General features: G+C 40.2%; 1 protein-coding gene across 2 annotated transcripts in view; it reads left to right on the forward strand.

Moving 5' to 3' along the window:
- The first annotated feature begins 12,285 nt into the window (after window positions 1-12,285).
- Window positions 12,286-22,168, forward strand: part of mn1a (meningioma 1a) — a 36,390-nt gene continuing 26,507 nt past the window's right edge. For both annotated transcript variants that reach the window (XR_001480697.2, XM_006640279.3), the window contains exon 1: window positions 12,286-16,989. Coding sequence is in view for 1 of the 2 variants with exons in the window: in XM_006640279.3 (XP_006640342.2) it covers window positions 13,500-16,989 (3,490 nt within the window). In the remaining variant the exon portion in view is untranslated. The remainder of the gene's footprint in view (window positions 16,990-22,168) is intronic.

The following is a 22,168-nucleotide window of genomic DNA, read 5'->3' on the forward strand; positions in this document are numbered from 1 at the left end:
GATCTTGCCAGGAGAGCGCTCCAAGGGGTCTTTTAACTTCAAACTTTAAACTTCAGGTCAGTTCAGGTCAGGATAGTTCAGATTCAGGTCTGGTCAGGACAGGGTTCAGGATAATCCAGGATAGTTCAGGTCAAGTCAGTACAGGTCAGGTCAGGATAGTTCAGATCAGGATACTCCAGGATAGTTCAGTTCAGGTCAGGTCAGGTCAGGTAAGGATAGTTCGGGTGAGGTAAGGTCAGGTCAAGTCAGTACAAGTCAGGTAAAGATATGTCAGGTCAGGATAGTTCAAATCAGGTCAGGTCAGGATAGTCCAGGATAGTTCAGGTCCGGTCAGGTCAGGATAGTTCAGGATAGTTCAGATCAGGTCAGGTCAGGATAGTCCAGGATAGTTTAGGTCCAGTCAGATCAGGATAGCTCAGTTCAGGAAAGTTCAGGTTAGGCCAGGTCAAGTCAGTACAGGTCATATCAGGTCAGGAAAGTTCAGGTCAGGTCAGGATAGTCCAGGATAGTTCAGTTCAGGTCAGGTCAGGATAGTTCACGCCAGGCCAGGTATACTGCCTACATCAATCTATTTTTTAAATTGATTAAAATTTGTGTTTTTCACTTTGTTTTTGTTTTTTTGGGTGTGGACCTTGGGTACAAAGTTACTCACAATAAACATATTTGCACTTCTTTACAATTGTGGCTGTGCCATCATTATTGCTACATTCCATCTGTGCTTCTAAACGTTTGAAGGATGAGACTGTGACACCTGTTATCAGAGTAATGCTTGTATATGACTCTGTGTCGTACTGTGAAATAAAGAAAATTCTAAATAACAAAAAACTGCAGTCCCCTAACTTATCACTGTCTTAGTTCTTGTGTCTATTATGGAAAAGGAAAACAAAATAAATTAGAAGAAGAGAGAGAATTAGACATACTGCAGGACAGGAGAGAGAACCGGTTCTCTTGTGTGGGAAGAGAGTGACATTTACTTTGTGATTACTGTATTGTAATAAACTTTATTACAAAACAGTAGTGCTGCATTTATAATAGAGATAAAACCAGAATGTAGAAAGCAAAGAAAATGCACTCTAATAAGAATGAAAAAACATACTCTAATATAGGGTAAGCTTAAATATTTTAACAGTGATCTAATTTGTTTACACATGCAATTAATTATAGGAGAGAAAAATGCTTTTTTTTAAGTTTCCAGTATTACTTTTGTAATACTACCAACAAATTCTAACACTATTTCTGAAAAAGGTAACAAACAGTTATAAAAAATCTCACTATTGAAATGCTTGTTTTTGAGTCTCTGGACCAAACCTACAGTATTTTTCCCCATAAGGTATTAAATCCCACATTCACAAATGTGCCAATCACAGAGACTTCAAGATACCTCATGCTCATGAATACCAAGGTTTTATATTGTATATACTGTATATCGATTTAACTTTTTTCTATTTCCTTGCATGCTTTTTACATTTCTAAACAATTTTAGACCTGCATATAAAAAGTGCAACAACATGCCATCAGGTCCACTTGAAGACTTCTCCCCTTCATGCTTGTCATAAGTGTGTCTCAGGAAGTGACCAGTGCCTACGTACAGATCTTTTGGGAATGTTTTCTGTTATGAGAGCTTCCAGGTGCATGGAACATGCACATTTTGGAAACGCCTGGTGTGATTGTGCCACTGACAGCCTTGATTGCTCCTTCTCAAAGGCAATTCCCAAGATGCTATGAATCTTAAGTGTCTTGAGATCTTAAGTGTCCAATTCCAGTAAAAATTGGCTTACTTGAACTGGTTTAGGAGCATTTCCCCAGGTGCTGTTGATTTAAAGAGACAGGCAACACCAGATGGACTGCAGCTCTCCAGGACTAGCCATGATATAAGCACTCAAAACGCACAAGAAACTTTTCAAAAGTTTTAATAAACTACATTTTCCTCCTCCCAGAAAACACAATTCCATCATAATCAAGAGGCCGTCTTTCCATCACTGTACTCTGAGCTCTGAATGGACTTTAACATATTAATAGTTTTCACGTGCCTGCAAATTCCCTGAAGATGATTAGCAATCATCATGAGTGGGAACATCTGCCACTAATACACTCCCACTCCCCATACGGTAATGGTTATCATGGTGTCTGTCTTTAAGCGCACCACTGGGGCTCATATAAGGGTCACTGCTTTGACAGGATCCTTGCCAGCCCGAACACCTGCTCCTGGAGCTCATTTCTCAAATTTAGTCGCCCTTATCAGACAAAAGCAAAAGAAATTGTTTGTTAAGAAAATGAAAAGAACAGAATTCCAATAAAAAATGGGAAATTGATCTCCTAGGGAGGCAAATAATTACCGTGAAAAGAAAATAATGACCCCTTTAGATGGATAATGTATTTAAGATACAGGTATATGAAAGTATGAAAAGAGGTTGTGGTTTACATGATTTTAACAGTATTTCAGTTACTGTTTTTTGCATAAAAGCTCAATAACATCTACAAAACACTCATGAATGCTTCTATGTAAATGACAGTAGTTGTAGGAAACAAAATTCACAAAATCATGGCAAAGTGTTAGTGGGTACAAAACATTATGGAGAGAGAAGCGACAGAAGAGTTAGAGGAGAAGCATTATGTATCAAAAAGAGCACTCAGGAGCATCGATAAATCAAGCTCCTTAGAAACCATATTGATGAAACCTACTTTGTTAGGAGAGTGCAGGTACAGGTGATCAATTTAGATATCTATTACAATCTTACATTATATGATGAAATCAGGAACACACATATGAGGGAGAAGTGGTTGTTACGGGAGATTTTAATTTTCTTCACATAGGTTGTGAAAAACAAGCAGGAAAGCCAGCAATAATGGAAGACATTGCTAACAGCATTCTTTCTGTGTTTTGTCAGATCTACTAAAGGGAATACCTGTATCAATCTGCTGTTTGAAAAACTCGAAACAGAACAAGGAACACAAAGGTGTTAGAACAGTTATGGAACTGTAGTAGAAAATATGGTATGTTTTGAAGGATTTTTTGAAATTGTATTGGCATACTGTACAATTTTTCTATTTCATTGAAACAATCAAAGAATGAGTCAGAGTTTCAAAACAAGACGTACAATGGGACAGAATACCATCCATTTGCTATCCATTCTCTACAGCTATCCAGCAAAGAAAGACACCACATATTTAAGCTTAATACTAAGCAAAGAAAGAAAAGTAGAAGACAATTGCCCAAATTATTTAATAAATCAAGGAAAATAATAAAGAAAACACTTTATAGATTTATCAAAAAAAGACTGGAATCAGCTATAAAAAGGAATGTGGAATTGTGGACAAGGTAAAAAGGATTTCAGAAAAGCCACAAGAGATAAAAAAGAATATTGAAATGGAGACTTTAAAGATTTTTTTTTATATTGTAACAGAAATTAACAGTGAAGGATGAAGTAAAAATATGGTTTACATAATGAAAGGGAAGTTGGAAATATATTAAATCAGTATTTCACTCAGGTGTTTCCCAAGGATAAACCTGTCAACACCCCTCGGCAGTCTCTTGAGACATGGGTAATACCCATTGACTGGAAAATTAATAATGTATTATCCATCCATAGAAAGAGTGACAAAACTGAACCAAGTAATTATAGACCAAAAAGCCTGACTTCAATTACATGCAAGGTTTGGGAAACAATCATTTGAATTAAACGAATTAAACAACAGGATTTTAGGGGAAAGTAAACATTACTTTTTCCTCAGCTCCCTTGTAAGATTTCTTTGAATTAGCAATAGCATTGATGTATAGAAACAGATCATATTCAGAAAATGTCTTACATGATTCTCATAAAAGATCAGTTCTAATTCTAAATTTCAGGACACATGTCTTCAAGGTTAATGTTTGTACTTGTATCGAGAGGTGGTCAAGAAGAAACAGTGTACTTTACAGAGTGCTTGCTAAAACTCAGAGATTTGATACAGAACACTGCTTTTCCTCATTTATATTAAGCACTTAAACTCTTGCATAGTTGATATACAGTACTAGTAGTAGTAAACTGGCAGGAAGAAAGCTCTTACTTTCTTTTCCTAGGGGTGTTGCTCTGTAGGATATAATATCTAAAACATTTCAGAATGTTTCAGCATTTGTTTTTCAGGTTGTGTGTTACGAAGTGCAAATAAAGGTAAATGAAATTCTGAATCCATGCAGCTTGATTGCAAGCTGTTAGGCCACAAAACATGTCCCTTTGAAAAGGGAGTGTAGATTTTATATAGGGAACCGTAGGTCAGTTTCCTGTGTTGTTTACTGATCAGTATTCATAGTCTCATGCATTTACTATTTATATACAGTTATTTTTTATAACTTATTTTAAATACTTATCTAAAATATAATGTACTTGCTTCTGATAACATTACATAAATGTATTTGTAATTGTGGACAAATTATAATAGTATTTTAATCCTATGATTTGCAAGTTTCATAATACAAATAGGCTTTGTTTTATGTCAATTAATATTGTATTATACCAAATAATGTATATTGTAGATACTGTTACAAAACTAAGAGCCCAGAATTCCAACTATAATGAAAAATGGGATGTTAAATAATAAAATAGAATGAGATTTTAAATCAATAAGAAAATCAAACAAGCATCAGGTTCTGACACCGGCTTGCTTTAGAAGCAAATTCTGATGAGAAGTCATTTCACCTCCTACAGTCACAGACGGCTGAGTCTTGTCATATATATCCTTTATTTTCTGGCACAGTGGAAAATAGAGTAATAATCAGGTACAAACTTAGACAAATAAATATTAATAATAAACAGCATTAAAACAATGTTATACAACATACAATAGTTACTCTATGAGCAGATGTTTACAGGTTTGGGAGTTCCAAAACCTAACCTTCTATATACAATGAAAATCCAAAAATCATTCCCTCATGATCTAAATACAAAAAAAAAACACCTTAATAGGTCAAAGTCAGAGAAACCTGCATCCTTATAAACAAAAACAAACATCACTCATCCTCTTTAAAAATCTATCCATTTCTTAACTGGTACTGGTAACCAGCTACATAGTAGCACTCTGACACTATTATTCTGACATTTATTTCTTGTTTTTATTACAGTAATAAATTATTCTATTTGCTCACCTCTCATAGCAAAAGAGTTAAAAATATTTTTAATTATTTTGCATAAACTCTGCAACACATTTTCAGGTGTACTTTGACATTGTCAGGATAATTCAGATTAACAGTTTGATCCAACTATATTAAAATTCCACTTGTGTTGTCACATAGTTAACTTTGTAATTACACACGAAGAGGAATAACCTAAACACCACACGCAAAAGAAAAAAAACAACAAAAAATGATTAAATGTTAAGAGAAATTTGACCTTGTGTAGCACACATGGCAACAACTGTCTTCCGGGCTGTCCGCAAGGAGTAAAAGAATTAAAGCACAGAATGAAATTTAATATCCTTTGTCTTCAAAGTTTCTCTTGAAAGTAAGACTTGTACAAGTCACAAACAGAGCTGGCATGGAAATCTTTAATCAGCTTTGAACTAAACTTCAAAGTTGTCAATGACAAGAGTTTTTTTTATTCCTTGCTGTCTTTTAAAAGTGTTTACTTGCTTCTTTATATAGTTATAACGGAACATTAGATGAATTAGATATATTGAAATGAAGACTACTGGATGTGACATCAGTCCTCAGCTGAGCGAAACCTTGGCGGTCTTGAGAAGACGTTGCCCTCATGGGACCCCACACAACAGGACGGGCGTTGCCGGGACTAAGTGAATTCCAGGTTGCTTGGGTTTTCTCAGATCTTGTCAAAACACCAAACCTCTGCGTTTGGGCGGACACACGTCAGCCTGTGGTGCCGACAGCCTGCGCGGTTTGGAAACCTTTCCATTTGGCTCGTAACACTGCTGCACCGTGGGCTTGTCTTACACCGTGCAAAATCTGACAAGAATGAGTAAGGGGTTCAAAGAGTTAATTCACTACAAGAGCTGATTAACAATTGTTTAGTCCAAAACTGGGGAAGGTAAAAAAAAAGTATGTTTTGATTAAAGCTGTAGGGGCTTTATTTCAACTTTGTTCATTTTTTTATAATAAGGTTCTCTTTTGTGAACAAAAAGGTATTTCATCAGGTGTTTCCCAACTTCAAACTTCACAGGCAGTGATGCCCTGGCATCCTGCCAGTACCCCCAAAGATGTTTTACATAGCTTCATTTGTGCCTTTCAATCCCTCACTGCAATGCACATCTTATAGCCTACAACTGTTTTTAAGGCTATCAAAAACATCCCCCATCTCTTTTCTCCCGGCCATGAGAGAAAAAAAAGTTTAAGACAATGTTACTTTTATCTCTAGACCACCCTGGGGCTTTAACAAGCTGGAGAGCTATGCTTGTTCTTGATTCTACATGGAATAGTGTGAAGAAAAGGCCACGTTTCTTCAGTTCTCCCAGGCCTCACAAATACAGTATACTGTACAGCACTAATGAAATAAGATTCTCCAGGTCTTTAAATCAGACATGCTGACCACTGGATTGCACAGATTGAAAATCCTATTCACAATAGGACAAGCAAATAAAATATCAAGTGTAAAGTGTTTTTTAATATTCCAATTAATTAAACCACAATTTTACTTATTGATTTAAAACCTACCCTATGAAGAAGCAGAGGTTTACAAAAAAAAGATAGAATTGGTACCCAAATTTAACTATACGTTTGGTTTTCTAATGTTTTAAAACATGTAAGTTAGGCTTAAACATGTTATAGTCAGCAAGTACGGCTGGAGTAAACTTGTAGTTTTTTTTTTTTACAGCAGGTAGTTTATATATAAACAGCTATTTTTATCACCATTTAGTAAACGAGATAAATCTGTTTTTTTTTTTAATAATCTAAAGAGAAACTGTACTCGGTTACACAAGCACATATTCTGCTTGGTCACCGCGTATCCGTGTTCAGATCAGTAGCGTCCTTACAGAATGGAAAATACTGAAGCCAGATCAAGCTGTTACTGAAATTTCGGTTTTTTTTCAGTATATATATACACACAACACCTGCAAACACATCTTAGGCTGTGAGAACAAATGGTTTTAATAGCATCATGTGACGGAATCGCTGCTAAACGTAGCCTATCGTTTTTTTTTGGTGTTTTAATATTGCGTTTGGGAAGAGAGAATTGGATTTGACAATTTCAGCTAAATAACATGCAGCCACAGCCAATACAAGCCACACCCACTGCAAATAAAGAAATACTGGGCAAATGTTGTGATTAGCACAGATGCCAATGGGATGCATCAAAATACGCACGCATACTTGAAGGACTCTATTTTCCATACATTGGTAGAATTCACTCATGTGCTTGCACTTAATTTCATCTCAACCACCTGCGTGCTTGATATCCACGTGGTGGTTTGTCAGTGATTTTCAACTTTAGTAATTTTGGAACCCACGTGTAGGTTAGATTTCTGTGAGTCCTTGTATGTGTAGTTTATCATCACTGTGCAAATTACTTAAAAAACCGTGGTTCTTATTTATATTCTTCCGGTTATTTTTTTAATAAGGAGTACTATAGCAATTAATATTGAAATGGGGGAGAGGTGGCTGTTGATATTAAAATTCTACAAATACAACCATAATAGCACTAGTAACTACAATGATTCAATTGTAATTAATCCCTGTAATGGATATTCAGAGTCTGTTCGACTCGAACAAGTTAGAAGTTTAATCCTTTTCTTTTAGAAAATTACTTTAAAATGTCCCATTTTGAACTTTAATACTACGCGCACTCTATAGAATTTAAATTAGTCTAGTAGTATAATTAGTAGTATTATTAAGACATTTACTGCCTTTTCTCCCCGGAATAACAATAACGACTGAGGAAAGATGTTCACGTCTTTCCACATAAATCAGACTGAAGACCGTCAGGAGTGTCAAACTTCATATTTTTCAAGACATGTCAGCTTCTCTGAGTGGCGTTTAAACGGAGCTGAGCTTCGGGTGAACAGGCTTTTTAAACATCACCGGCGGTTGTTGATCCTTCGCCCCATTTGGTAGTGAAAAGGGATACAAGAAACGTGTCGGTTTTATCAGCGTTTAATAAACGTGAAGACGAAAATGAAGATATTATTCACAGAGCCACATTACAATATTTTATTTAAAACACATTTTTAGTAACATTATATTTGAACACCCTTTAAAGTTCGGGGAGTGTTAGTGTGGTGTAAATTTAACTGTAGCTTTTATAGCAGAACTAAAACCAGTTTTTGTGGCTACTGTACTAACTGCCTTTACCAGTTATAGGATTAACTGTAGCCGATGCAGAGTGATCCTAAGCAGACACGACCACTATTCAAACACTACAAGAAACAAGCACAGAAGACGTTTTGATTTTCATTAAAGGAATTAAGAATAAGGAACTAAGAGTGTACATCATACCTTCTAAAGAACGTATAGTGCGTCCGAACATGTGAATTTTTATAGCTATATAAAGGTGAAAAACACAAATGAAACGATCTCGCCATTTACCAAATCTTTATTTTGATTTCCATTCTACAGTGTCTGTTGGACTGTATCTATTTCGCTTTACCTTTTTGCCTTATGTGAATAAAGGACCAGCTGAAATAACGAAAAGACACGTACCGGTATAACTTTGACCTACCCTATCCGAAAGCAACAAGTAGTCCATAATTTACCTCGCTCTTTAACCCATACAAAAATGCTACGTTTTGCCCAAGTCAATGCTTTACGTTTTAGGTTTTAGTTTGTAAATTAGAATAGTTTTCTACAAACAAAATCAGCCAACGTTATATTCTATATAAGTATTTATATTTGATATTGAAGTGGTGGAAAAATGTGAAAACATTTTATAGACAATAAACTGCTATTTGATTTTCTGTACTAAGGGTCATTTACTGTGTGATATTATAAACGGGCTAGATAAAAAAAAAACACATTAGTCGAGTGATTTCTAAAACCAGATTTATTTCACTAAATTATTAGTATTCAATAGTATGCATAAAGATTAATTGAACATTTAATTTAAAACATTCCAAAATAAAAATTAAGTACTTAAGCTAGGCTTAAAAATAAAAGCACATCTTTATTTTGCTCTTTTTGAAAACCAAGCTGTAAAAAGCAACTATGAGTAATTTCGTATAAAGTTGTTACATGTAGACTACCTCACGGGTGTTTCCCCTAACTATGCGGCTAAATGTTAAGCCTTGCGGGACAAGAAATAATGAACTTTCTCTGTGAAATACCAAATCCAAATGAACCTATTTTCAAAACTTCAGTACAGAAGGTCAGCCCCCCATTTTCCGGTGGTGCAAGATTCAAATATTTGGTGGCTATTCAGAAAATAAGGAATACTGACTTAAATTTACATAATTCATCGAGTTATTTTTTTGTGAAAAAAAAAATTAGAAACCAAATCTAACAAGCAGTTTACTCAAGAGGGCAATGAAGCTGAACAAGTTCTTTCGCCCGCTTATCAGTAGTGTGTTCTGTAACCTGAGGGACTGCTGATGGCTTTTTCAGTGTTCGTCACTAGGTGGCACTGTGTCTGTTTCAGAAAAATAAAAATCCTCCTCATGCGCAGAATTCTTTGCTTTTTGGGGGAGACTCACTCCAGACAAATTGGACTGTTTTCAATTGACTTTTAACCAAAACGTAAGGAAGAAAAACAATGCATTATTGACACAGTAATTGATTTTAAAACTCAGCAATACATTTATAATTTATACTCGCGTTTAAATATATTAAAATTAGTGCATTTTGATTTTTCCCACAAATTGGTTACAATTTAGTAACATTTCTTTTTTAAAATAGATGTTCGTCAGACTATAGGACCGTTTTTGAACTGTATAAAAACAGCCTTTTTTAATTCTCATTATCAAATGTATTATTAAGTAATATTTATGCTCATCCATTATATATATTTGATGTTTGCACATGTTGCTCAGAATGAGGCAGTGTGTTCCTCGTCTACACAGATTCGTCTCTCTGTCCGCCGGGGAAGGAGGAAAGGCAGCACAACCCTGTCACTTTCCTCAGTAATAATTTCCACGTCCAATTCCATTTCTTTTCTAGTTCTGAAATCTCCCCGCCATCAGCGAAGAGGATAGTTCACTTGAAAACTAATTACACAAAATCAATATTTAATCACAGACCAGCATCCTGATCTTGCAGGAAAGAAAAAAAAACCTTTAAAAATCCACCGCAATATACAAATAACCCCTTTCACCCACTGTGATGTACTCATGTATTTTTATTCAGACCATTTTATCTTTTTTTCAGGGCACCGCGGTCATATTTCCAAATATTTCAGCTCTATTTCAAAGAGCTGGGTCCGTGATTTTCTGTATTTTCTTGTAGTATGCACTCAAGAACACGTTTTAGTCATTCTATTCTTGAACAGAGAAAGACGCAGCTATTTGGTGAGCTTCGATATTTCATTCTTTCGAAAAATCCAATTGCTTCTTTAATTCTGCAAGAGCCAGTGAGAGAACAAGTATTTGATGGATAATGTATTTATATATTATTTTAAATGGATTTTGATTTCATTTCGTGTGTTGCGCCTGTATTTAAAACAACATTTTAAAATGTTACGAAGATAAACATCAACAAACTAATAAATTACAGCATCTGTGATCTGAGTCTTTTAATAATGAGTTCGAACCTGCAAAAAAAACAATATGAATGTAAAACAAGGGGGAAAACAACCGTTTTAATAATTACAATAATCACGAACATGTCATCGGGATCAAAATGTAAGACAAAATCGATATTTATTATTTTTAAAGCTAAGTGTAATCTTTAATTATTTTTTCTTCTGATCACACTAGAGCCCTTTAGACTCTGCTTCCAAAGCTTTCCTGTTTTACCCCTAATTGCAGGATAGATTTCAACCCCAGCAGAGATCAGAAAGGTCTAAACATTTTAAGTAAGATTATTGGGATAAATATTTCATAAAGAGGAGAGCGAGTATTAAATAACATGTATTGATTTTAGTATCACAACACAATTCTACTCCTTAGCCCCTCTAGTCTAATTGATCTTTTAAGGAGGCTTGTGGTAGGAGCAAATGGCAAAGCGTGCCTTCATCTGAAGCATCTTCTTATGATATGTAGACACCTACGATCTACAAGGTAGCGAAGTCTCTCTTCACTGATTTCCGACTCAAAGGAGAGAGACTAAGCGTGTGGTTATAAATGAACAAATTACAGCCCCCGCGGTGCGGTTTTAAAAGCTCGTGCATGGTGTTCAACTAAGTTAGATTCTGTGCAACACATGCACTTGTACTTCAATGAATTCTTGTCAGTTTTTTACACCTGGTAGGGACCAAAGTTTAGTCTTGAAGTGTCCGTTCATGGGTTTCTGATTTCACTTTGAAGACGTTCTAAAGCGCAATGGATTGTTGTCCCCGCAATATGCTCTGATGCGGAGCGGCGCTATCACGGCTGATATCAGAAAGAGAGCATTTGAGATCCTAAGATCGTGCCTCTCCAAATTAAAAAAAAATGTATCCTATCTAATGCACACAGTCTGATGTGGGTGGAACAAATCTGAAATGCACGTTTAATATTTTAATCACACACGAAGACACGCGTTACATGATGCCCTTGTTCTATATATATAAACTGAAAAACTTTTGCGTCCTCAATCGATTGTTACTTCGGAGCTCAATACGGTATAAAATGCGCGGCGCTCCGAATAATTTAAAAGGCAAACAGAATTATGCAAATTACGTACTTAATCTATAAAGAAAATGGTAATCTATTGTTTAAATTACATTAGCAAAACAAAGGGCACGACGGTCATTATACTCCATATGTGTGAAAGTCACCACACTGCTCCTTGGTACACTGGAGACATCAAAAAAGAAATATTCTTGATCATGAGGAGTAAGGTCTCCTAACAGTGTTTCGTTAGTCGGGGTTTATGCTGAAAACAGGAACTATGTGGAAATATAGTTTATACTAGAATTTATTTTCCAATAAAAGGACGGGCTATACAAATGAAACGGATCATGTAGATAAACATGTCATGTATGATTAAAACTTCATGCACAAGGTTCCAATTAAAAAAAAACACTGAAAAACAAAATCCAACATCTGATTTGCCCTCAAAACAGGAAAGATGGCAAAGTTTCTTTAAAGACACAATGTGAAAAGACTGAAGTTGTCGGAGGATTGCTTGAGCGACTTTAGACCACCTTAAGAGTTAGTCCCTCCCTCGCTGGCTGTGCATAGGAGGCTGCGATTGGCGAGAAGCTAATGGCTGAAATTGATTGCCGAAATGCAAAACTTGTTGCTGCTTCTGTAACACGGTGATCTCACAGTGCTAGCGAGAGAGAGTCTGATCTCACACCGAATTCCTCCTCCTGGAGGGGATACATCCGAGTCCAGAGAAAAGAAAAAAAAAGAGAGGGGCTTCACACTACAGCTCCGCTAATGACAAGGAGCAGATGACCGGCGTAACAGAGCCCCGATAATGTGATCTGCGCTCTGGGGCTGAAGGGAAGATCCGTGCGTTTTGGTTTTCTGGGTGACAGCGGATTTCTAGCTCTTCTTCTGGATGGTTGCTCATCGACGGAAAAAAGACTGACAATATCATAAGTCGCTAAATGCTAAAAAGCAGTTGAATCACATTGGTAAAGGAAAAAAAATATAATACAGACGGTTTTTTTATTGCACCACGTTTCAGTGCTCTTGAATTGTGGAGAAATGAGAAAGGGATGGGACAAAGTATCGAGGAACCTTTGACTCAGACCCGAGATACAGACAGCTAGGACACTGACATCACCTGGAGTAAGACTTTTTTTTTTAAAAAGGGGGACATTTACAGTAGGTGTTTCTTCTTGTTCGTCTGCCAGTTTTGCTACCTGTCACTTTAGCTTCGTAAGGCTGAAAAGAAAGGATTTCTTTGTTTTCTAACTTTTGTGGAGAACGGGGGATGTGCATAATATATTGGGAATACGAAATCGCAGAAGACTCCTTTTTAATCCATTGTGATAATTAAAAAATACTTTATTTTTTTATTTTCCTGGCGATGCAAAGTTTGCGTAATGCACAGTAAAACGTAGGGATCAGGAATCGTACAGCTTATGAACTTCAAGTTACGGGGAAAGACCGTGGATATTTGTGATTGTTTTTAAGAGCGCTGCACGGACGCTCGCTGGACTCTTTGCCCCCTTTTAAAACAATATCGGGGGACAAGAGTTTACGTCCACTTGAGCAATACTAAAGTCACCACGCCGCAAAATGTGAACTTCGGGGGTGAGTTTTATATTAAGCTTTTCAATTAGGATTGTGTATTTTATATACAAGGACATTTGATATTTGGATTATTTGAACTCCATCTTTTTTGCCTTTTGTTTTATTTATTATTTTTTAATTTCGTTTGTCCCCTCTTTTACTCGTAATTCGAAAAATCGAGAGAGAGAGAGCGGGAGACTGTGCTAGACCAGCCGTAGCGGGGAGAGCTGGCTGTCATGAGGGATTGATCGCGGAGAAGTATGTTTGTGCTGGAGCAGTTTGAGCCTCAGATTAACAGTAGAAACGCTGGCCAAGGAGAGAGAAACTTAAACCAGCCTCGACTGAACATGAGCTCCCACTACAAAAGTCCGGCTTTCCATGCCGCGGGGCCGCCTGGAGCTGTGGAACATGCGATGGGGGCTTTAAACGAGCCTCCGATTCTGGGACTAAACATGAATCTCAACGGGGAGCAATACAGCTTCCACCCGAGGGGCCACTCTGAAATGCACGCAGGAGGGCTGCAGCCGCCGCCGCCGATGCACGGCTTCTTCAATAACCAGCAACCTCACCACGGCCACCCTCACGGCCACCACCCTCACGCTCACCAGCACCATCCTCATTTCGGGGGCAACTTCAGCAGCCCGGACCCTACTGGGTCCTGTCTACACGGGGGTCGCCTCATGGGCTATAACGGCAGCGCGATCGGGCCCCAGCAGAACTTTGCAGAAGGCTTTGAGCCCATCGCTGAAAACCAGACGGGGGAGGGCTTTGGGCAGCAGCAGCAGCGTTCGAGCAACATGCCAGAGTTCCAGCACCACAGCGCCCAGAACAGCAGCCACGCGGTCCCAGCCCCCTGCCTCCCCCTGGATCAGTCTCCGAACCGGGCTGCCTCCTTCCATGGGCTTCCGTCCTCCAGCTCCTCCGATGCCCACAGCCTGGAGCAGAGGAGAATGCCTCCCCAGGGGGGTGGAGAAAATTTGGAATACAGTTACCCCAGCGAGACCCCTTCAGGACACTTTGATGTGCCAGGGTTTTCTCCGTCTGAGTCAGAATCCCAGCACCCCCACTATGGGCCCGGCAGGCAAGTGGCTGGTAGCAGCTTCCCTGCCAACCCTGCCATGCCAAGAGCACCAGGCATGCCAGGGATTGCCAAAGTCCACCACCAGCAGCAGCATGGCGTGTTCTTTGAAAGATTTGGAAATGGACGGAAGATGTCTGTGGGCATGGAGCCCGGTGTCAACGCCAGGCACCCTTTGATGCAGCAGCAGCAGCAGGCTGGCTTGCTTGCCAGGCAGAACTCTTGTCCTCCAGCTCTTCCTAGGCCACCTCAATCCGAGTCGAGCACGGCCAACCCTAACATGCAGGAAAACGGAGTGATGATGCCCGGCCAGCACAACCAGTTTGAATACCCCATTCATAGACTGGAGAACAGAAATATGCATCCTTATGGGGACCCTATGTTTAATATGCAGCAACAACCCCCTCAGCAGCCCCCAAATCAAAGACTGCAACACTTTGACTCCCCCTATCTGAATGTGGCAAAAAGGCCCAGGTTTGATTTTCCAAATAATCATAATGCTGAGAACTGTGGTACCTGGAACAGCAACTTGCACAACCCTCCAGGCATGGAGAATCACCTGTCTCCATCTGCCTACCCTGGTCTTCCTGGGGAGTTCACTCCTCCTGTTCCAGAAGGGTTCCCACCAGGCCCCCCTCTCCAACACGCAGGCCCGGATCAGCAGTCCATGCAGCAGCGCCAAAATGCAGCTATGATGATTAAACAAATGGCCTCCAGAAACCAACAGCAAAGAATGAGACAGCCTAATCTCCAGCAGTTGGGTCACCATGGGGATGTCAGTCAAAGCAGCATGGTGCATGGGGGCCAAGTGGGAAATATGCCTCAGCCAAATTTCGAAAGGGAGGGTGGAAGGATGGCCAGCTTTGATTCCCAGAACCCCCACATGCCTCAGGAGAATACCTGGTTTCCAGGGCCCCATCAGCCAGGAGAAATGCTGCCGCGGAGGATGGGCGGCTCCAGTGTCCCGGGGGAGGCCAGCCCTCACGAGATGGGGCTGCAGCAGAATGGCTCGAACATGCTGTTCCGGCCTGGGGTGAACGGAATGGGCATGCAGGAGCCGATGAGGATGCCAGGAGACGGACACGTACAGGCCCTGCATTCTCCGAGCATGCACTCACAGTTTGGAAACAACATGGGCGGCCTTTCGCAGATGCAGTCTCCCGGTGCAGGAGTAGGGCTTCCAAACGCACCCTCTGACCGGAGAGCCCCTGATTTCCCCGCACCCCCCATGGGGGCGCAGCCTAGTTTTCCTTTTGGAGGGTCAAACCGACAAGGACCACCCCACAGCAGCACCCCAGGGGTGAGTGCTTCCCCAGGAAATTACCCTCCCCAGCCAGAATTCCCTCCGGGTCAGCGCTCCTCAGTCAGCAAACTGGGGGCCCTCTCTCTTGGTTCCTTTAGTAAAAGCAGCTCGAAAGACAACATGTTTGGTCAGAGTTGCCTGGCAGCTCTTTCCACTGCGTGCCAGAATATGATTGCCAGTCTGGGGGCCCCAAACCTCAATGTAACATTTAACAAGAAGAGCCAGAATGAGGGCAAGAGAAAACTGAGTCAAACAGAGCAGGACATAACTAGCGGCAGCACAAGTGGAAATGGCAGCAGTGAGTATTTTCAGAGCAATGCTGCTCAGAGTGGCCAGATGCCTGGCACCGGGAATAGTAACAGTAAGCCTACAGGTCAAAGTGGCACGAGCCAGCCGGTTCAGGGGGACACCACCACCACCCTCTCCCCAAACTACAACATGGACGCTACCCCGGGGAGCGAGGGGAAACCGACGACAGGGAGTGGGAGAGGGCGGGGGAGGAGAAAAAGGGACAGTGGGCATGTGAGCCCGGGAATTTTTTTTTCCTCTGACAGTGGCAATCCGGTAGTAAGTCCGGGTCAGCAGGGCCCGCCTGCCAGCGCTGGGGAGCGGGGTGGTGGGACACCCCACGAAAAACCCCTCACGTCCCCTTCCTGGGGGAAGGGGGGTGACCTGCTGCTCAGCGACCAGCCGGATCTCATGTCCTCCTTGGACAGCGGGATTCAAAGCGTCACCAAGTCCGACGGAGGCTCCCCGCATGTGGACTTTCCCGACGACGTCAGCACCAGCTACGGCGGTAATGAAGACGAGGTGTCCTCCAGCTCGGACAACAATGTCTCAAAACCTAACCGGAGCCCCCTAGTCACAAGCTCCCCCAAAATCCAGCGAGGTGACCACGGGCTGATGAACGGGCAGAAGCAAATGGGTCTAAGTATTCTAAATAACACTACCTCTACCCCAGACAGCTATGGGCTCAGCAGCAGTGGGGGTGGCCATCCTAGTACACCTGGCATGGAGCAGGTCCGCACGCCATCCAGCACATCCACGCAGGATGAGATTCACCCTTTAGAGATCCTCCAGGCACAGATTCAGCTGCAGCGGCAACAGTTCAGCATATCAGAAGATCAGCCTCTGGCCATGAAAAACAAGAAGGCTGACTGCAGCAGTCAGAATGGAGACAATGAGCTGGCCAACTGTGGCACGGACAGTAACAAAAATACCATGAGCACTATTGACCTTGACTCTCTCATGGCGGAGCAGCATGCCACCTGGTATATTCCCAACGATAAGTCCTTGATTGAGGGACAGGAGGACGACAAGCCCATGGCACCCTGGGAAAAGACAAAGCCCCAGAATAACAACAAAGAAGGTAACCTCATTTGCAATCTTAATGAAAGAATGATGAATTGGTTGCATGCCTGCTGTGTTTCCCTTAATAGTTAAGTGTTTTTTACCAGGGACTGTGACAGTGATGTCACATCTCACCCTACAGGGCTGTGGAAAAGCACACACACTCACACAGGACGGTTTTTCATATGTGGTCAAATTACACACGAATGCACGTTAACATTCGGTGTGAAAATGCAACAAATATTCACGATTTACATGCAACAAACCGTCTAGAAGCTTGTATTTTACGATAAAGGTGACAAGGAACTGAAATACAACTATTATGCGCATTATCCCAGCTGCAGCAACCCAAAACTCCAATCAGTATTGCCTTACATGTCGTTTTAAAAATTTAAATAATTACTTTTTTATACAAGCAATTCAGGTTAGCGTTCCAAATGATTCTAGGGAGTATAAAAAAGGACTTCATGTGAGGTTGTAAGATTTATGATCCTGGCACAATTCCGGAACACAATGTTAGGCTTGTTTCTTCGTTGTATCGAGACTTTGCTTATTAACAATCCGCGATGAAGCGGCATTTTGCTTAAGCGGAGACGCTCTGAGATCTGTGCAGGTTTACTTTCGCAAGTCGAAGTTCGTGGGGCCCCAACTGGAGGAATTTAATACAGCGGACCTCGGCAAACACGAGGCAGCCAGACAGGCGAAAGAAATATTTTGCATCCAAATTCAAAAGTATCTGCTGCAGGTAAAAGTTGGAAAGAACTGTTGAAAGAGTGTGGTGTGAAAAATAATGACTGAGGTTCAAAGGAGGCCAGCAGACCCCTTTTCTTAGCAAGACAGATGGTGGATTTTGAGAAACAAAAGTGGGAATCGAAAAAGTAAAATTCAACCCCCCCGCTCTTCTGTGACTTTTACATAGTCTTGCGTTTCTCCCGGTTTGTACAAGGGGAACCGATATAAAGTTACAGTGAAAACAACTGTTTAACTGCAAACTGTAAACTGAAGGAAAATAAAGTAAATATTTCCCCCCGTTCGTTATCTCGGCTTTCAAGTCGATCAACACGGACACATTTCTGTCTGTTGGAGGCTCAGTTTCTCTGTGGGGTCCCACCGGTTTGCCCTCAGGGTGTTTCTTTCCTGCCCCGGTATCTCGGTTTACTTTTGTTATTACTCGGACTAATCTGATTGGATCAAGTGGATTGTTTTTCCTCCCTTTTTTTTTGGTGGGTGGTGGGGGTAACATAAAAGGGGATTATCTCACGTTTTAATGACCAAATTGTTGCGATTAGGGGAATTTCTTAAAATCGGCGCAGTTGGGGTTCCACAGTCTAATCTTATCAACAGTCAATATCCCACGTACGCGCTCGTGCCGGTACTAATGGGATTTATTCGTCGGACTGCAGCGTCTCCTGCGTCTAGAGAAGCACCTCGGTTGGTCTCTGACTGCTACCGGTTATCATCTTTTTATTACCGAAAAAAAATGCGATTCTTACGTGTGCGTCGGAGAGAAAAGTTTGTCACAAAACGGGCGAAGTATTTTATTCTCAACGTGTGTTCTCGCCACACGACATCCCATCGATTAATCAGACTCCTAAAGGAATTTAATTGGCGGGTGTATAATTTTATATCTTATCTGATATTTTAAGACCTTACGTCCGACCTGATTTATTCTTTTTTTTCGTTATAAAAATGTAATCGCATATGTTACAACAGACTGGATGATGATAACGCTCGTGTCATAAAGTCCTTTCAAGACGTTCATACCTCCACGGATTCTCAAATTGCAGAAGAATGGACCCAGAATGTTCACGAGTGAATTTATCAACCAATTAAAACTTAACAGAGGCTAATTAAGTTAAGCAGCATCAAATGAATAGGGAACTACTAGCTTTAATGCGGCGCCCTAATTCATTTAACAGCCCACTTATAATGATATAGTTAATAGCTGTGCAGTTTGTAGAAATGTTTTGTGATTGCACGTAAATTCAATTGATATAAACACTCGAGTGATCTTAACTCATTTTTCACAGGGGCTGGGACATCGCCCTTTTCATTCCTGTGTGTTGGTGGGCTGTACGCGGGGAAGGTCGCTTCCACCAAATAAAGAGAACAAATTTAAACATAATTAGTAAAAAGACATGTTTACACCATCAACAGCGACGAATAGGCCTTCCTTTGCAAATGACTTGACCCTAATGGGATTTATTAGGAAACTGGGCGAGGACACTGTGAAAAGGGGTTGCACACGCCTAAAACAAAACGAGATAACTTTTTTTTCATTCAACCAAGCAAATAGGGATTTTGAGGTTTCCGGGATTTTCTGTACCATTTTCATTGATAGATTTTCAAGTAAACAGTTAAAACAATTATACAGTTATTTCAGTACAAAACAACGTCGTCTTAGATTCAATTACGTTTACACGAAAAATCTGTTTGACCTAATTTGGAGGCTACGTGGATGCACCATACTCATTAAAAATTGAAACGCCCCAAAATAAGTTTTAAATTGTGCAACCTGAATTTCGAAACGCCACACGGCGTTATAATCCACAATGTACTCGTTCATACATGTGTATATAAACGCACAAATGTATACGCCCATTAATTATAAGTGTTTTTTTTTATTAAAACAATTTGAATTCACGCACTATAGGGAGACTTGGGACTGTTTTGCCGTCGTGCAATTCGCATTTGATTTGGGTGGGTTGACGTTTTCAGTGAGATTAATCGGTTCATTTCGAGCGTCTTGACTTTTTTTTTTCCTTTTCGTGGAAAACGGTGTTGTCAAATGCACCATCATAAGCCTTTGTCACTGAGCTTCAGCGGGACAGCATTAGATTCGGTAGACGTGGTTCGGCTGGCTTCCTCCGGGTCAGAGCGGAGCCTCGGCTCCTACCGCCGCCTCTTTGTTCTGATCGGCGCCCGGAATCCGAGCTGCGGTGTTTAACATGCAGAGCCGGCTGCAGGCGGCACATCAGCATGACCGGCGCTGCGCTCCGATTCAAGGACATAAATTGGCTTGTTCGCAGCCCTTTTTATTTTTAAATGGAAATCGCAGAACCACACGCTTCCTTCATTGCACCCCTTACCCTCTGTCTCGGGTCTCCCCCTTTTAGTCTTGCGCACAGCGTCTCGTTTCGCTGCGATCGATAGCTGGTTAGCACAGATCTCAGCCTCTGTCACAGTCGCCTCTTAGGCGCAACAGACAACAAAGAATTAGAGAAAAAGGGAAGGGCTTTAAATATTTTAATATGCGTGTTAATATGTGGCCTCTCATTTGTCAAAAATGGAGTTACTGATAATTTCATATAGTGCAGTGTATAAACTTTCCAATGTATTGTGCTTTACACACCAACACGCTGAATAATGATATAATCGATGCTATCAAGGGGTTTCTGTGATATCTCGTTTCTTTTGCCCGATGTCCTGCTACCTTATTGACAGGGCGTCCCGGTAAACGACCGATCACCGAGATTATAGGGAGGATAACCATTTCCACCGAATAAATACGCAAATTACACTGTCTCAGATCACGCACCGTTTTCTTAGGGGCCGGAGGACCAGGTGCGGTAATTGCTGAAGAATTATATGATAAGGGTCCATTGATATTTCAGTTATTTGATACAGTTGCAACAACATCACCTTTAGTGTTATAAAGGTGTATCAGGTCACTTGACCAGCTTGGTCCGAACATGCGGCTCAGGGATGCAGGAGAGGATCACCACTGTGTCAAATGTAGAAGCGGTTTAACGCTCGATTTCTATTGTTGTTTCTTTAGTCACACGAGCACGTCATCATTTGACATAGTAAATCTGGTAGTTTAAGATTATGTGATAAAATTTTGTTTTGTCGTTGTTCCCTGAGTGCAAGTAGTTTCTCTGTTGAGCTAGTCCTCAACAGGCCTGCTTTAAGAAACGTGCGAGTCGATTACATTCACGATAAACGTTTAATTTTACTGATACACATTACAGGAAAAAAACCCCAACAAAACTCGCGGTTTCTTTGACTAGTTTTCTTTACACTTAGCTGTTTTAGAAACTTTAGTATTAAATTGATTAAATCACGTTTATTTTATTATTTCTGAATGTCTGAAAACAACGAAATAAAACGAAAAGCATTGGAAAAACGACTACGTTAACGCTAATAGTAATACAATTGTGACAGTAATTCGGAGATCTATTTAAATGTTGTCTAGTCGGCAAATACAAGCCGGAACTAGCCTGACAAGTATAGAAATTCCTGCCATTTTCAAGTCAAAAAAGGTCTCTGAAGAATGTAAATACCTCCATAGTTTCACTGATGCGTCTGAGAGGGAATTAGTATAAGGTTTTGGTGCAGAGCTGCATATATTGTATTTTTGAAATTATACTTTTTTTAATCAATGGGTCGAGTAATGAGGGTAACAGTGGGCAAGCTTGTATGAACGGTTGTCCGAATACACAATAATTAAGGAACACTCATTTATTTGAATTGCATTTACAATAAAGATCATGTATAACATGTATAAAATGAATAATGTACATCATTTATAAGTAATAAAAGACGTCATGATGGCATCTTCACGAATGTGTCTATTTTTAGTCTTGCGTGGATATAGGCTCTCCCAGTCGCATACAATCTACAGGTATTATGAGGGGGTGTTTGTTGTGTGAGGAAAGGGTTAATGGTTCAGTAACTCAACACCTCCCAGGTGTGAATGGGTATTTTTTCTAATGTGCAGCGATTATTTAGGATTTAAAAAGCTAATATTCGTCTTCTAAGAATGTGGTGATTGCCAACTCTACTTGCAAAGACTAGTGTTTTATTTAGTTGTTTTCAGAAGTAGAGATAGACAACCTTTTTTCACTCGAGTCCGTATGCTTCCATTAATATATGCTTGAGTACAATATATACAAAATTACGTACTATGATATTGCTAATACTTTATTTATAATTATTTTCTTTGCCGTTTCACGTACGTGCAGAAACCTGTACCGATTTCAGTGGACCAAACATTAACCGTGGAGCTACACTTAAAATGAGAAAACCCTAGTTTATTATTTTTATCTGTATAAAACAATTATCTGAAATCTCCAAAGATAATGCATTTTAGAAATTGTATACAATTCTTATGGAAAAAGTGATTGTATTTTTAAAATTGCTTATTTTCCTGACGTGTATAAATTCTGTTCAGATAAATGAAACAACACACCTGATTG

Source organism: Lepisosteus oculatus, chromosome 22 (assembly GCF_040954835.1).
Source record: "Lepisosteus oculatus isolate fLepOcu1 chromosome 22, fLepOcu1.hap2, whole genome shotgun sequence".
Lineage (NCBI taxonomy): Eukaryota > Metazoa > Chordata > Actinopteri > Semionotiformes > Lepisosteidae > Lepisosteus > Lepisosteus oculatus.